Consider the following 17,038-nt stretch of genomic DNA (forward strand, 5'->3'; position numbering starts at 1 on the left):
CCCATTGTCTTTAGTTGGCTTTCATAAGAAATGTCTCACATTTCCTCGGATGTCTCTCTCTCTTCCATTCATAAGCAATAAAGGTCATTGTTATTTAGTCTGCTGGACGTATGTCTTTTGTGCTTCCCTTTGAAATGGTGTCAACACTTATATTCAGAGTTAGTTATGTTTTGCGAACTTTTATTTACATTTGCATCACATACCATTACACATAATGTCTGCCATGCAGTCTTGTTGCTTTGGCAGTTTAATTTGAATGCATAGAGCTCACCTGTTATCAGTAATATTTTCTGATCCACAGGATGTTTCCCATTATAATACGGCACTGCCTTTGCATATGCATGTGTTCACTCCCTTCATCTTTGTCACTAGACAAATTTGTGGTGTCATTTCGGATAAATGAGTCCTGGAGAGCATCCTTGATGTAGTCTTATGACGTGTGTACACTCCACTCATTAGTGTTGTATTTCTAAATTTATGTCATTACTATTTATTTCTTTATATAGCTGTATTTTAATGTCACTACATAGATATGTTTTCATATATATATATATATATATATATATATATATATATATATATATATATATATATATATATTTTTTATTTTTTACGTTTGTTGACCGGGCTAGTCTAGCTGGATATATGTCCATTTTCAGTAGAGGCCCGGGGAGAAAAGCTCCAAGCATGAACAGTGACAAAATAAAATTATACAAGGACATGATAAAAGCACAATACAGAGGCAGCATTGTTCAACAGCACACTAAAAATTATAGACTATAAAAAATTTAGTAAAAGTTATACTAAACAATATATCAAACACACTAGAAGCTATGAGCACAATTCGGTTAAGAAAGAAAGAAGTTATATTTGATCGTCGTGTTGTGAAGAAAAGAGTAATAATTAGTTTTAGAGGCATCAGTTAGAGGAATCGAGCAGGAAGGGGAAAAGGATAGGACCCTATAGATATATATATATATATATATATATATATATATATATATATATATATATATATATATATATATTGTTTTACAATGGCCGCTCCTCCAAAACCTGAACAATTGCAAAAAGTTGTTACTATGCATTGCCAACCTCATTTTCTGTTTCCTACCCAAGTACAATACCAGATATCTATTCCCTAAATACTCAGAGGAATATTTTACACTATCTGTACTAACAGCTACTACTTACCTACAACACCCTCTTTTAACCTCTTTAACCGTCTAGCATCTACTTCTGTGTAATGACACTGCAAGTGATCTAACAGAATCCGCTTCCTCAATCACCATCACTAACTACATATACTACTCTATATGTAAATACCTTGCCTCTCTCCGACTAAATACAAGTAACAATGGACCTAATTATCTCTACATATAGTACAACTATACTACTGTAACTGGTGACACATCCAGCTAGTACTACCTCCATACCATTTTGTTTGTAAGTACTGAAATTATGAAACCCTACTAAGTATCTACACTAATATATTAGGTTCATAGGGATGCTACAACCTATTGGCCCTGTAGGCCCTTATAAGCCTAGCCAAGAATTACACCCATGTTCCCACAAAGGCAGCACCTGTTTTCCCTGTCCAGCAGGGACACAGGTGGGATCCCAGGGGTATTAAGATGCTTTCATATCTATAATGCTATGCAATGTTTTATGTACATCTCATTCATTATCTATGTAATGTCTCCATGTGTATCTCTTTTCTCTAGGCTTCTGCTGTAAATGGGTTCTGCCTAGTCGGACATTCCCAGTAAATGTCTGTGTGTGTGTGTGTGTGTGTGTGTGTGTGTGTGTGTGTGTGTGTGTGTGTGTGTGTGTGTGTGTGTGTGTGTGTGTATAAATCAGGATGACATCTGTTTGTTATATACCCTAGATTTGTCAATGCTGCATAACCTGTTAGGCAGCTATTGTTTCTGTAGTAACTCTAGTAAGTCTCTCTCTCATATATATGAGTGTGTGTGTGTGTGTGTGTGTGTGTGTGTGTGTGTGTGTGTGTGTGTGTGTGTGTGTGTGTGTGTGTGTGTGTGTGTGTTTCTGCATGTATGTATGACCCTATGATCTACATGGTGTAATGGGGAATTGTGGACCAAATCCAGATGGTCACCACCTAACTGACCAGCTGTAGGGAGTGTACTGCTAGTCTTCACCTCTCACATTAGTAGCCAAGGGCATTACAGCAGTGCTTTGTAAAGGGGGTGGTACAGCTGATGGCACTGTCACACTGTTGCTATATGTGATTGTAATTAATGCCTGAAGAGATTTAGGGCAGTGTAGGGGGGGGGGGGGGTAAAAGTGTTGGTTGTCAGGCCAGCATACCTCACAAGTGTATCTAATTTGCCCTTAGACTTTTGGTCATACATGGTAGAATCCAAAATTATTTTTGAATAAGGTTTTACTTTGTCTGGAACAAACCATGAAACATTTTGCAATGTAGGACTATTTTTATTGAAATAGATGCCAATTCATGTACTTTACCTTTGTGACTGTAAACAAAGTAGTAGTACTGCTACTTATAAAAGCTTTACAACTGGAAAGCTTTCTCCATGAATGTGTTGCTAAAAGGATTACAGATATGCTGGAAAGTATACAGCTAAAAAAAGGCTGTGTGGAGCTATTGTAACAGAAAGTAGTGACTTACATAAGAGGCTAGAGAGTCCATTGTTAAAGGACAACAAACGGAAACCACACATGTTTTGTTATTGGAAGGCAGAGGTGTATGTGTGTGTGAATGTATGTTATGTAAATACAAATTAATATAAATATATATATATATATATATATATATATATATATATATATATAGATATAGATATAGATATATATACACACACACACACACACACACACACACACACACACACACACACACACATGGAGATCTCTCTCTCTCTCTCTCTCTATATATATATATATATATATATATATATATATATATATATATTAGATATAGATATATAGATATAGATATATACATAGAAGTGTAAATCTACAGTTAAATAAATATACAATTACATCTGAAAAATGTGTACACCTAGAAAAATACCTAAATCAAAAATTGATCTCGAGTCCAAACTCATTTGCCCAACAGTTTCTAGAATTCATCAACTCAAATGCCATGGAACAACTAGTCACTGTTCCTACAAGAGGGGAAAATACTTTAGTCATTACAAACATAAGGGATCAATGTTCCGCACTGGAGGTAAATCCCTCGTTGGTGATATCGGACCACAAACTGATCACAATAGAAATCCACATCCCAACCTCACCCCCAGCGAAGGAAACCACAGTGAAAAAACTCTCAAAAACAAACTTCACTCTCCTCAAGACAGAAGTAGGAAACTTCAAACCCCTGAGATATTGGGAAATGTTACCCGAACCGCAGAAACCTATACGAACGCACTCTATATGCACCTACAGGAATGCATGGATCATGCTATCCCAAGTAAAACCAAGGCTCACTCCTCCAAAAATAGGAGACCAGTCTGGTGGACCCCTACCATTAACAAACTATACAATAAAAAGAGGAGGCTACTACATGACAGGGCCAAAACCCTAAAAGGGAAGGAATCCCTGATCAGTATTAGCAAGAAACTTTGCTCCACCATAAAAGCCTCAAAGGCAAACTTTGAAAGAAAAATTGCCAAAGACTTCAAAGATAATCTCAAGGCATTCTTCGGTTACGTCGGGAACCTGGGAGGAAACACCCAGATCTGCTTAGAGCTAGTACAAAACGGCACAAAATACACAGAACCGACTGACATTGCCAACATTCTGACTGACAGGTTCAGTGCAAACTTTACCCCCCCTTCCCCCCAAAAGGGCCTGTGTCTATCCTGGATGAATGTAGTCCCCCAGATATCTCAGACACACAGGTAAAAGCAGCCCTCTCCAAAGCTAAAAACACAGCATCTATGGAACTGAATGGAATACAGGGCTGTGTCCTGCACGAACTCCAGGAGGAACTAAATCCCCACTTAAATTCACTATTCCTATTCAGCCTTAAAACAGGTTATGTACCCAAGGAATGGCGTACAGCAACAGTGATCCCGCTCCACAAGGGTGGCCCCTCAATGGATCCTGGGAACTACCTGCCCATAAGTCTGACAAGCCTAATTTGCAAGGCTATGGAGCGTATCATTATGGATCTCATAAACAAAGACATCGGGATCCTCCAGACATTGGACACTACCCAGTTTGGTTTTGTTAAAGGCAGATCCTGCCTCCTAAACCTGGTAGACATTTTTGAAACAGTCACCAAAGCCATAGATGAGGGAAAGGCAGTCCACACTGCCTATCTGGACCTCCCTAAGGGCTTCAACACAGTTCTTCACTCTGGAATCATAAACAAACTAACCAGCTTAAACATCAACCCATATGTCACACACTGGGTTGCAAACTGGCTTATGGATAGAACGCACGTGGTCAGGGTTGGAAATGCCATGTCCGATTCTAAACCTGTTACAAGTGGAGTCCCACAGGGCTCAGTCCTGGGGCCCCTCTTGTTTGGTATATACTTCTCTGAAGTACAGGTCAACACAAAAGGACTGTGACTAACCAAGTTCGCCGATGATTGCAAACTGGGAGCCATAATGGACTCCCCAGCCGACACAAGCATTCTCCAAAAGGGTCTTACGGAGACAGATGCCTGGTGTCAAAGCCATGGCCTCAAACTTAACGCCAAAAAATGCATAGTCATCCCCTTTGGGAAAAACAAGGTGCCCACTAATTATCACATAGGAAGTAACCCACTAAGTACAGAAGAAGAAATTAGGGATCTAGGGACCCAGGTTGATAGTAACCTCTCCTTTGACAATCACATTGCCAAAACAGTCAGAAAATTCTTCTATATTGCCCATCTTATAACTAAAGGGTTCTCGTCTAGATCTAGAGAGGTCATTGTGCCCCTATACTCATCACTCATCAGACCCATAATTGAGTACAATGCCCCATTTGGCATGTACCTTACCCGGCACCTGCAGCAGCTGGAGAGACTCCAAAAGTTCCTCACCAAAAGGATCATTGGCCTCAAACAGTTGCCCTACGCAACTAGGCTAAAGAAACTACAGCTCTACTCAGTTGCTTACCACCTGCTCAGAGGCGACATCTGCCTGACTTATAAGGCCATGTCCAACCCAGAATTAATGGACATGCTCCACCTTAAAAAACAAATCCATTAGAGCAACACGCTCCTCGGACTTAAACCTCAGCTCAGCAATAAATAGGACATGCTGGAGGGATAGATTCATATCCCAAAGGCTTCCCACACTCTGGAATAAAATCCCAATTCTTGTAAGACAAAGGCCCTTGCTGGCCCTCTTCAAGAGAAATCTTGATGAGTGGATGGGAAACCGTAAGTTTGCACCTGGGATCACTCCAGTGGTGCTACTGGACAGAGGCTCTAGAAGTTAAATTATAAGGGTGGAGAGAGCCAAACACATTTTCAGCTTGGCTTATAAATGCCCTAGGGCAGATAGCCTAGTATATACCTATGAACCTATGAAAAACAGTATATAAATCAAGAAACTTTAATCTGTTTGGAAAAAGAAGCATCTGAATGAGAGCCATGTGGAAGAAAGATATCCAGACAGGTCCAATAGTAATAAGAGCAACTGGTATTATAAAAAAGAATTTACAATCGTATTTAGATATGTTACCAATTCATGTAACACCATATGAATTGCAGAAGGAGTCATTACTGGGCACATTGCGGGTGCTGTGAAGAGCAATTTTGGCTAACATCAAAGAGTGAAACAATACTAATTTCATGAACTTTAATCGTACTTTGACTTAGGAATGGGGTTTATTCCCATCATGGTATTAGAAACCCAAAAGACTTAGAGAAATTAAAAATAGATAGATAGATAGATAGATAGATAGATAGATAGATAGATAGATAGATAGATAGATAGATAGACAGATGGAGCCATAGAGAGATTTAGAGATTGATACAGAGATAAAACCATGTTGTATTGTGTTGTCTGTACTACTGCCTATAATAAAAGATTATGGAAATAAACTAGATATTTAATACATGCATTATTTAAATTACTTACCATCACCACCAAAGGAAAATGTGAAAAAACAAGGAAACAGCAAAATCAGGAACATTTTCTTCATGATCTCAGACTGTTGAATGATCTCAGACTGTTGAATAAACCAAAGCTGGTGAAAAAAAGCAATGCAATCTGACACGATGGCTGAAGTGTATTTATATTGTCACAAAACCCTTAGTCATAACTTTTATTTTTTCCTGTCCTTAGTGCCCCTTTCATGAACAATACTTTTAATTACACTGTTTCTCTGGACATGCAATTTTTTCTTCCTAAACAGATTATTTATTTGCTATGAATATGTCCTTGACTAGCAACCCTGTAAGGCAAATATTTGTCCATGTTAATTTATCTTACTCCCACTTAACTACAGGATCAGAATTCCAATTGGGAAACCAGAATTTTTCATTTCTTCAGTGCTGTTGCAACATTTGTACAGTTTAATACTTAAGCTGTCTGCGTATTTCTAGAATTATCTAGCTCATTTTTTATACAACACAGTAAAACTTGATGACAGAGGTATTTTATAGCAGTTTCATCATCCTGAATTAATGTAGAGTTTAGCTCCAGTTCTGCTGACCAGTCTGTGATATAGCTAACAGTAATCCTTCCCTTACCTCCATGAGGACTCACAACTGTTGCATCTTCAGCTTATATTGCCCCAGATCTGCGTCTTTATTAATACTCTCTGAGGGCTCTGGCATCTGACAAAGCTTATAACCACCCCCCATCCTCTCAGGCAATGCTCATTTGCCCACTATGTCATGATATGTCTCCCCTTTGCCAACAGCTAGGTAATGTTACCATTTCAGAGCATGGTTCATCCTTGGTCATAACTCTCCAGACAGACTCCATGACAGATTTATTTTCTGTTCCCAAGTGTCTTTGCACATCAGTTTCAGTTGAGTCCAGTCATCCTTTTTTACTTTTACTGAATCTTGCATCTACCCAGATTGTCTGCCTTGATATCTGCTATACTATTTAGCTGTGTATTTTACTTTATTTTTGGCATTTTATTTATTTATTTTATTTTCCATTTGTTGACCGGGAAAGTCTGACTGGATATATGTCCATTTTCAACAGAAGCCCGGGGAGAAAAGCTCCAAAGGTTGTTACAAGAATAAGCATAACAAAAATATACAATTAAAGTTTATAAGCTCAGTAGAGATATTTGAGTTATACAGTCAAAGACGTAAAATATAGCACAATTAATAAAACACATTACATAGTATAAATACACAGGTATTCAAACATTTTAGTCAGGTTTAGAGCAAGAGCATAGCCAATGTTTATTAAGATACTGCTTGAAACTTTTCTTAAATTGTGTTAGGGAGGTCTCTCAAGTGATGTCATCAAGCAGTGAGTTCCAAGTTTTAACAACAGAATTGGCAAACAGAGAGTCACCCGCCATGTTTTTGGATTTAACAGTTTGGACTACCAGTCTATTAGATGAGTGAAGTGATTTAAAGTTACTGTGGAGGTAGATAATATTGTTAACAGGAATATTGTCTGGTCGGTTAAGTACTCTGCGAGCCATTATTAGTTGGTTGTACTTTAAAAGGCTGGGCATCTCTAGCCAACCAAGATAGTTTAAGTGCTTACAGTGATGTGTTCTGTAGGGCATACCAGTGGCAAATCTAGCTATGTGGTTATAACAGGTGGAGAGTTTATTAAGATCACAATTGTTTACGTTGATAAGTAGAGGGGAGGCATAGGAAAGGGTAGAGAGTAAATGAGAACGGGCTATGGCTATTCTAGCAGGTGGGGTAAGGAAAGGTTTAATCCTATATACTGTACCAAGTTTTTTGTGAATGGTTTTAATAGTTTGGTTGACAAACTTATCGAATTTGAGACTGTTAACGAATAAATCAAACAAAACAACTATGTTCTATAAAATGTATACTTAGATTGAAAGCCTTGGAACAATTTGAGACTGTTATCAACCAAAACTCCAAGATGTTTTGTGCACACATCGGGAGATATTGTAGTACCATTATTTGATTTTATAGAGAAGGGGAAAACAGAGGACCTTTGGGTGGAAGAGAAAAGTAGAATCTTAGTTTTATTTGGATTTAAAATAAGTCGACACTCAGAAAGCCAGTTTTCGACTATATTAAAGGTAATTTGGGTTAGTGACTGCAGTACTGGTTGGGAGGTGGCTAAGCAGATTAAAGTAGAGTCATCTGCGTATTGAATGCAATTAGCATTTGGAATGGCCAAATGGAGGTCATTGATAAAAATGGAAAACAACAGAGGACCCAGAATAGATTCCTGGGGGACTCCAAGGGAATTGGGAAGGAGGTTGGATAGTTTATTTTGTCATATAACGGCTTGTTGTCTGTTGCAAAGATATGACTGAAACCACTGGATAAAATGATTGTCTAAGGAAATTGCTTTCAAGGTGGAAATAAGTAGTTGGTGGTTAACCATATCAAAAGCCTTTGAGAGATTTTAGAAAAAGGGCTGAGGATGGTCTATTGTTTCTGTTATAGGTAATAGCATCAGAGAACGTCAGAAGGGCTGTGGTGGTACTATAATGTGGTCGGAAGCCATGCTGAGATTTTGCCAGTAGATGGTTCTGGATTAGATAGTTCTCCTTACTATCCTCTTCCATAGTCTATTTTTAACCCTGTAACTTGCCCTCCTCTCTTCCACTCCTAGTCCTTTTAACCCTCAGGCCCCTTGGTTCCCACTCTTTTTCTTTCCCCCTTCCTTATACTCACAACCTCTGCCTTTTACCTACCTTCCCTTGTTCTTACCTTCTACCTTACTGATTGTTTTTCTCACTACTTTTACCTTCCTTGGGTCTGCCCTGCTCCATTCGCCCTGTGGGCTCACTCCGCTCCCCTACCCTACCCCCAATTCCCACCCACCCACAATGCTACTACACTTACCACTCCCCCTCCTCTTTCCCAGCCTATCATAATCCTCCTCATCACTAAACCACTCCTCCATCTCCTCCATTCCTAATTTGTACTAATTAACTCTCTTTGAACTACTTCCTCACCTTTTCTAACCTTTCACTACACTAATTCCCTTTAACTCTCTTTGAACTACTCCCTCGCCTTTCCTTATCTTTTACTACACTAACCAATTCCCTTATCATCCCCTTTACATCCTCCACTAATTTCTACTCTGCATAAATTCTAACCCAGCTCTATCTCTCAAAATACTCTCTCCTTTCTTCTACTTCTCCTACTTACACTACCTATTATTAACTTATAACTTTCTATAAATATGGCCACTTCATTCATATCCATTTTCAAAAACACACTACTCTTAATTACTTTAATAGCCTCTCTTTCCATACCTTATTCACTCACCTTCTTTGAAAATCTTTCTCCACCAGAACAAAACCATCACTTACAACAAACATTACCATCTTCCTCTATCTATTCCCTTAACCACTGTAACATAACCAGTACTTCTAACTATACACTATCAAAATTTCATAGAACATCTCATTTTAATTACTTCACCACCAACAAAAGTTTAATAACTTCTTCAAAATCCTTAAATTCATAAAAAATCCCCAGCAACACCCCCTCCTAGATGATGATATTCATCCAAACCCAGGCCCCAATACTGACTATACTAATAACCTTAGTAACTTAACAGTGCCTATGATTTCTTCATTAACTAAACCACCTAACTCCCTCCTGATAGCTCACCTTAATGTTAGAAGTATCAACAACAAAGTTTCCCACCTGCATGCACTCCTTGATGTGCACTCATTTGATATCCTATGCCTTACAGAGACTTGGCTAAAACAATCTACACTACACCATGAAATTAGCCCTCCTGGCTATAATATCCTTAGATGTGACCGTATAACCAAAAAAGGTGGAGGTATTGCCATTCTCTATAAATCTAATCTCCAGATTTCCCCTTTCAATGTCCATCCTTCATTTGACACCAAAGCCAAACTCCTGACTACCAAACTCCAAATCAATAACACCAAATCTGTCTATCTAATCTGCATGTATCTTCCCCCAGGTAACAATACGTATACTCTTGAAAACTTACTTAGCTATTTTTCTACCCAACTACCTCAGGAGACCATTATACTGGGTGTCTTTAACATCGACTGGACCTCCTGCAGCTCCCCTAACCCTACTAACCACATAAATTTTTTTGGATTCTCACAATTAATATCAACTCCTACTAGAATTCACAAACCCACCAGTAAGGAATCTACTCTTGACTGGATCCTTATTAATAGCCACCCAGAAACGTACACTCTAGGAACCCTTCCTGACGATATCAGCGACCACATGCTTACCTACATTATTAGACAAAAAGTACATATCCCAACTACTCATAATCTTAAAATCTCCCGCTCAAAAAAATTCTTTAATCCACACAGCTTCCTAAATGAACTGCAAGCATGTGACTGGTCACCACTAACCCATCTTGAACTTGACAAAGCAGTTATCTATTTCAACACCACATTTCTGCAAATCCTAAATTACCATGCACCTCTTCATTCTATTAGAATAAAATCCAAATCTGCCCCATGGCTCACAAAACAAACTAGACAAAAGATGCTCCTTAGAAATAAAATCTTGGCTAAATGGAGAGCTACCAAATGTCCATCAGATCAGCTCCACTTTAAGCAGTTAAGAAATGCCACCAAGAAAGATATTCTCAAAGACAAAAAAGAGTTCTACATTAACTTCCAACAAACCAGTCAACAAACTCCACAAACATTTTGGTCAGGAATTAACAAACTTCTTCGTCCAGGTCACTCTGCTACCCCTGCCCCTGTAGGTTTTAACCATAATAACTCCAACCAGATCCCTGATGCCTTTAGCACTTACTTTACAGAAGCCATTCAAACCCTAGCCAATTCTTTACCTCCCTTTACTGCTTCTCCACTAAATTCCTCCAAGACTACATCACCTACCTTTCAAATACAACCTGTACCTACTTCTCTCATCTGTAAGCTACTTCAAAAACTTAAACCTTGCACCCCTTCCGCTGACTGTCTCCCATCGGAATACCTACAAATTGCAGCATAAGCTATAGATTATCCCATCTCTATCCTTATTAACAGAATCATGTCAGAAGGCAAAATTCCAGCCATATGGAAAGTATCCCACATCATCCCTTGACATAAAGGAGGGTCTTCTATTGAGCTGTCTAACTTTCAGCCTATCTATTGAGCTGTCTAACATTTGACCTATTGCCTTACTCTCCCCATTAGCTAAGATAATGGAAAAATGTATTCACAAACAACTACTTAACTACCTACTACAAAATAACCTTCTAGCCAATTGCCAACATGGCTTCAGACCATTCCATAGCATTGCAACTGCCCTACTATCCTTCACAGACTCTATAAATAAAAATCGCAACAATAATTGCTTTTCCTCTGCACTATTTATTGACCTGTCATAAGCCTTTGATATGGTTAACCATAACCTACTCTTAGACAAACTAAAGAACCTTTCAAATGAACCACAAGCATTACAATGGTTTAGGTCTTATCTGGATAATAGACAGCAAGCAGTCCTTTGGGATAACAATCTGTCTTCACTACTTCCTGTAAATATTGGGGTACCCCAAGGCTCTATCTTAGGTCCCCTTCTTTTTTTACTTATTTATTAACGATCTTCACATAAACATTCCTCAAGCCACCTGCATTCAATATGCAGATGATTCTACCTTAATTTGTTCAGCCAAGAACAAAGACTCTCTCCAGTCCCTCACCCAAACTGTTCTTCATAATGTTGAAAACTGGTTTATGCGACACTGTGTCCTCTTAAATCCTAAAAAAACAAAACTACTACTTTTTACCCCTACTCATAAATCATCTACTCCATCCTTTTCTATAACCTCTAACAATGCTACCAACATAACCTCAGACTCTACAACCTGCCTACTAGGTGTTACAATTGATAATCATCTCAACTTCGATGACCACATCAACACCACCATAAGGTCCATTAACAAAAAACTTGGTACCCTCTATAGAATTAAACCCTTCTTTACCCCTTCTGCCAGGAAAACTATTGCACAAACCACCTTATTTCTACCCTTTTCTATGCCTCTACTATATATACTAACTGATCAAAAAATAACCTCTTCAAACTTGTCACCTGTTATAATAGCATAGCTAGATTCATTACATGCTCCCCCTTCAAAAGCCACCACTGCCACAACCTCAAACAACTTGGATGGCTAGAACTGGAAAACCATATACTCTGTCAACAATTACTTATCACTCAAAAGATCCTATACCACCCTAACAACAGCCCTATCCTCTCTAATCTGATTACACCAAATAAAAACTGTGCTACACTACGCTCTGCTAACAAGCTCCTAGTTTCCATAACTAAATGCAACAATAAAGCTGGCAACTCACTTTTCTCTACCACAGCAGGTAAAAACTGGAACCAACTTCCTTCTGAACTATCAATCTTAGCTTCTACTTCTCTATTTAAAAAACACCTCAAAGAACATCTTAAAACTCATTGGCTTTGTCCATGTGCTAACCCAGACTGATATCTTCCCCCCTTTCTTCTCCTACTCCTGTCACTAATCCTCCATCCTCTGCCACCTAATCTAGGTACAGTCTTTTCGTCTTAGTAATTCTATAAAACATAAGGACCTTTCTATCTTACTTGGGTTTTGCTCAGACCCACTATTGTATTTAGTATTAGCTTTTTTACTCTAATAATATATTTTTTAGTATAATTTTTTGAGTAATACTTTTAGAGTTTATAACCTAAGTATTATAACTTTTTTTACCAATGATTTCACTTTATGTGATTTTTACATGTATTTTTAAACATGTTTAACTATTCATGCTTGGAGCTTTTCTCCCCGGGCCTCTACTGAAAATGGACATATATCCAGCTAGACTAGCCTGGTCAACAAATGTAAAATAAATAAAATAAATAAATAAATAGTGCAGAAGCTGATTATGGATGCACTTTTCCATAATTTTAGCCAGTGGTGATAAGATAGCTATAGGCTTATAATTGGAGAGATCAGTGGAGCTACCACCTTTATGCAGAGGTGTGATATGAGAAGTTTTTCAGAGAGAGGGGACTGTAGCTTCTGATATGCTATGGTTGATCACAATGGAAATGGGATATACCATGACGTTTGCAGCTTTTTGCAGGTATTCAACAAGGAGATGGTCAGCAGATGGGTTAGTGGGTTTTAGTTTTTTTTGATTACGCAGCAGATAATGGATGTAGAGACTGGAAGGAGGCTAAAGGAGAATTGGGTACTGGGAATAGGAAACTGTAAGTTAGAGGAACACTTGGGTAGTTGACTAGCTAGGGCCTGGATGGTCTCAGTGAAGAAATTATTAAAGTTATTAGCAACATCCTCCAATGGTTTATCAGTGGAGGCTGAGGGAGTAGGTGTGGTGGATTGACCTGGGTTCTGTAGCTTATTTATACCTGTCCAAACATTTTGAGGGTATTTTTCATTTCTATTCTGAAGATGGAAGTAGTAGCTTTTTTAATCCAGTAAGATGGCTCTTTTAGTCTCATTCCTAAGTTGCCGAAATTTGTTACGAGCCTGAGGAGATTTAGTGGAACGTCACGTGGCCCATACCTTATTTCTGAGTGAGATTCTTAATTTGGTTTCCTTAGAGAGCCATGGCACAGTTTTTGCTTTAGTCCTAATGCTGCAGGCAAGAGCATGGGGTTCAAGGATGGCTAGGAATTTTTCATTAAAGTAAGAGACACCTTCATCTAGGGGTAGGTTTTTCAGGGGGGACCAATTGCATAATTTAAGTTCCTCTTGAAACTTGGTAAGGTCAAAGTTCTTGTTATTTCTAACTGTTCTATAGGTGGGCTGGTGGGGGTTATTGGTTTTGTGTTTAATTATATAGGTGAGAAAGTGATCACTGAGGTCATCGGGGAGGGTTCCAGATGTATACATTTGGGGGTGACTATTGATAAGAATCCAGTCTGATATACTTTCATTGCTATTCAATTTATCTATCTTGGCAGAGGATGATATTGTTTGGGCAAATCCATATAGGTTAATATGGGTAGTGGGAGATTCTGAGGAACAGGTGTTCCAATCTATGTTAAAATCACCAAGTACTACAGTTTCTTCGGGATAGTTACTAGATAACCACTGGAGGATATCTTCAAGGGTTTTGGTGTTATTCCCTGGAGGAATGTAAATACAGACACTATTTATGCTTCTGTTGTTATTGATCCTAAGTTTGGTAGATAGAATTTCTGCATTATTGAGCTGAGGAGGTTATATGGGGTCGATAGTAACAGAGTTGATTTGAAGAGTACGGCTACTCCACCTCCCTTCCTAGTAGCATGGTCCGATCTAAGTATGTTATACCCTGGAGGTAAAACTTCAATATCTGGGGTTGTTGGTTTTAACCAGGTTTCAGTTAGACACAGAATATCAGGAGATTAGATTAAGAGGGAATGTACTTTATTATTTATACTTCTAATATTTAGATGGAAAGCCAGGAGGGAGTTGAGGGACCTATTTATTGACAGTCCTTTGGTATTGCTGTTAAAATGAGAAGTGGAGTAGTCAAGCATTGATGGGCCTGGGTTGGGGGGGATGTCTCCAGCCATAATAAGGTTATAGTGTAGGCTTACAATGAGTTTTTGGAATTTGTTTATTATTTTAAAATAGTGTTTGGATTTTTACCTAATATGCCTAGAATAAATATGTTGATTTGTTATGGCAGTTGAGGAGTCAGATGCAGGAAGTATTATACGGTGCCCTTCAAGAGTTACAGTAATTTGGGTATTGGTTTGGCATTTTGGATAGTGAAACCCTAGATAATGCTGATTTACTTAGAGAAGAGATCAGAGGTTAACATAAGGGATAAGAGAGAAAAAGAAACGGTGAGAGGCAGGGTTTTGGAAGAGGTTATAGTGGGAGGCAAAGGTAGGACCTTTATTATAGTGACACTAAGATGTAGAACACAGAATGTAATTAGAGGAGGGAGGTTGGGGGTGGTGTTCAGAGGAGGTGAAGACAGCAGATTGGTTTAGAGGAGGGAGGTTGGGGGTGGGGTTCAGAGAAGGTGAACACTACAGATTGGTTCAGAAATAAGATTTGTGGCCTTAAGGCTATAAATCTAGCAGTGCTGGGGGCCGGTGGGAATTGGGGGTTGGGAGGGGAGTGAAGCAAGCCCGAGTGTAGCAAGGGCTCAGCCAACACAAGGACCTTAGTGCCTGTAAATACAAAGTAAGTAAACTAGGGAAAGTAAGCTTTCTTAAGTATCTTATGCTTAAGTATCTTATGCTTTTGAAGTAGCCAATTCTCTATTATTAAGGTTGGGAACACTTCTGTTATTGTGAAATATTAGATTGTGAGGGAGATGGTTTAATATTTAGGACTTCCTGACAGTGCTGTAAACCCAGCAGCTTAAAATATGATACAGATACAGCTTAATTATTAATGTTCACTTAGAAGGTCAGTTTTCTGGGGGGTAGTTAAAGGCTATGTTTCAGATAACTTTCATCAGGGTTAGCTTCCTTCAATTCTTGTAAACCTGTCCAGATAGTAGATAGATGGGAATAGAACTGAGGGGTAGATCAAGGCTATGTTTCAGATGACTTTCATCAGGGTTAGCTTCCTTCAATTCTTGTAAGCCTATCCGGATAGTAGATAGATGGTAATAGAACCATGAGAGCTCAGCAGGCAGCCGACTGAGTCTAACAGCACTGTTTGATAAAATTTTGATTTAAAGGTGTGACCCTACAACTTTCTCTTTATTCCTTGTAGGGCAGGCAAGCTTCACAAATACAGTGAATAAAGATCAGGACTGAGCGTGATATCCTGGGGTTGAGTCCAGGCCATTACAGATAGGTTATCACATATGTTATACAGATCTAAGACAGTCACTGAATTGAGAATATCCCTGTTACTAGGTAAAATGTTGAATTATGCAGTGTTTATTTTGCAAAAATGTGTGCTGTTTTGTTGCTTTATTTTAATGCTAAGGAAGGGTCCCCGATTTTGTTTCCTGAAGTTGTAATATCCTTGCTTTATAGCATAATAGACTGAACCAATCATACTTCAATAATTAAATTACTATATTTGCAGTTTGACTGTAAGAAAAGACTTTTAGTTTTGGGAAAACATACTATTTTCTATCTCTTGCATGTAAACGGGTAAAACATTTATTTTGAGAACTAATCTGTGTGATATAGTCCTGTAACCACGAAGTAAGTGACTGCTCTTCTAAATATGCAACCTTCAGTCTGATTACCTAGCATATCTTATCGCTTTATATCAATAACAGCCTGAAGTGTTTATTACTTCATTTTGTAGCTATGTCCACATGAATACAGCATACAGATGAGTCAAAAACATTTATAACTATACTATATTATTTTAACAAATCAAAGCATTTGCAGAAAAAAACATGAATTGAAATGAAATGTAGTGTAAAACATACATAGGCGACTGGATACTGTGAGCTGGGCTAAATGATTGATGTTGAAGAGGATAAAACAAAACTCAAGGATGGACGGCAGACCCTAAACTTATATTTTTGGATGGCATGTAGGGAAGTCATATGCTGATATTCCAGCTAAAGTCCTTCCCATATAGAAAACAAGCTTGGTCTTTAACTGGAAGTCTCTGTTCTCACCAGAAGTGACTTGATTTCTTTATTTATTGACATTTGATTACCAGAAAATCAAACTGAGTAGGTGCCCATTTCCAACAGACGCCCAGAGAGAAAAGCTACAAAATATTAAAAAAACATTTTAAGAACAACAGTTTTACGATCTTCAGAAATAATACAAAAACACCTACCTGGCTGCCATAAAGCCCAGCAGGTCTGGGTCAATAAGCTACTAAGTGGACAGTGTTCAGTTGCTCAGCCTGGGTTACTTAGGATAGCTCTGTTTAGTGAAAACTGGACATAAAACCAATCAACCTGTGAAATATGAATTAAGGATTGTAACACTCACTGTGGGTTCACTGAGACAATGCAGCTTGGAAGTGAATGACATAAT

The 17,038-nt window shown here is 38.3% G+C and overlaps 1 protein-coding gene across 1 annotated transcript in view; it reads right to left on the reverse strand.

Annotated features, from left to right (window-relative positions):
• The window catches only part of LOC122794803 (pentraxin fusion protein-like), a 130,468-nt gene extending 124,136 nt beyond the window's left edge, over window positions 1-6,332 (reverse strand). Inside the window, exon 1 of the mRNA XM_044063417.1 lies at window positions 6,069-6,332. Within this exon, the coding sequence (XP_043919352.1) occupies window positions 6,069-6,132 (64 nt within the window). The 5' untranslated portion in view covers window positions 6,133-6,332. The remainder of the gene's footprint in view (window positions 1-6,068) is intronic.
• Between the last annotated feature and the right edge of the window lie 10,706 nt (window positions 6,333-17,038).

Source organism: Protopterus annectens, chromosome 2.part1 (genome assembly GCF_019279795.1).
Source record: "Protopterus annectens isolate FY-2018-M chromosome 2.part1, PAN1.0, whole genome shotgun sequence".
NCBI lineage: Eukaryota > Metazoa > Chordata > Ceratodontiformes > Protopteridae > Protopterus > Protopterus annectens.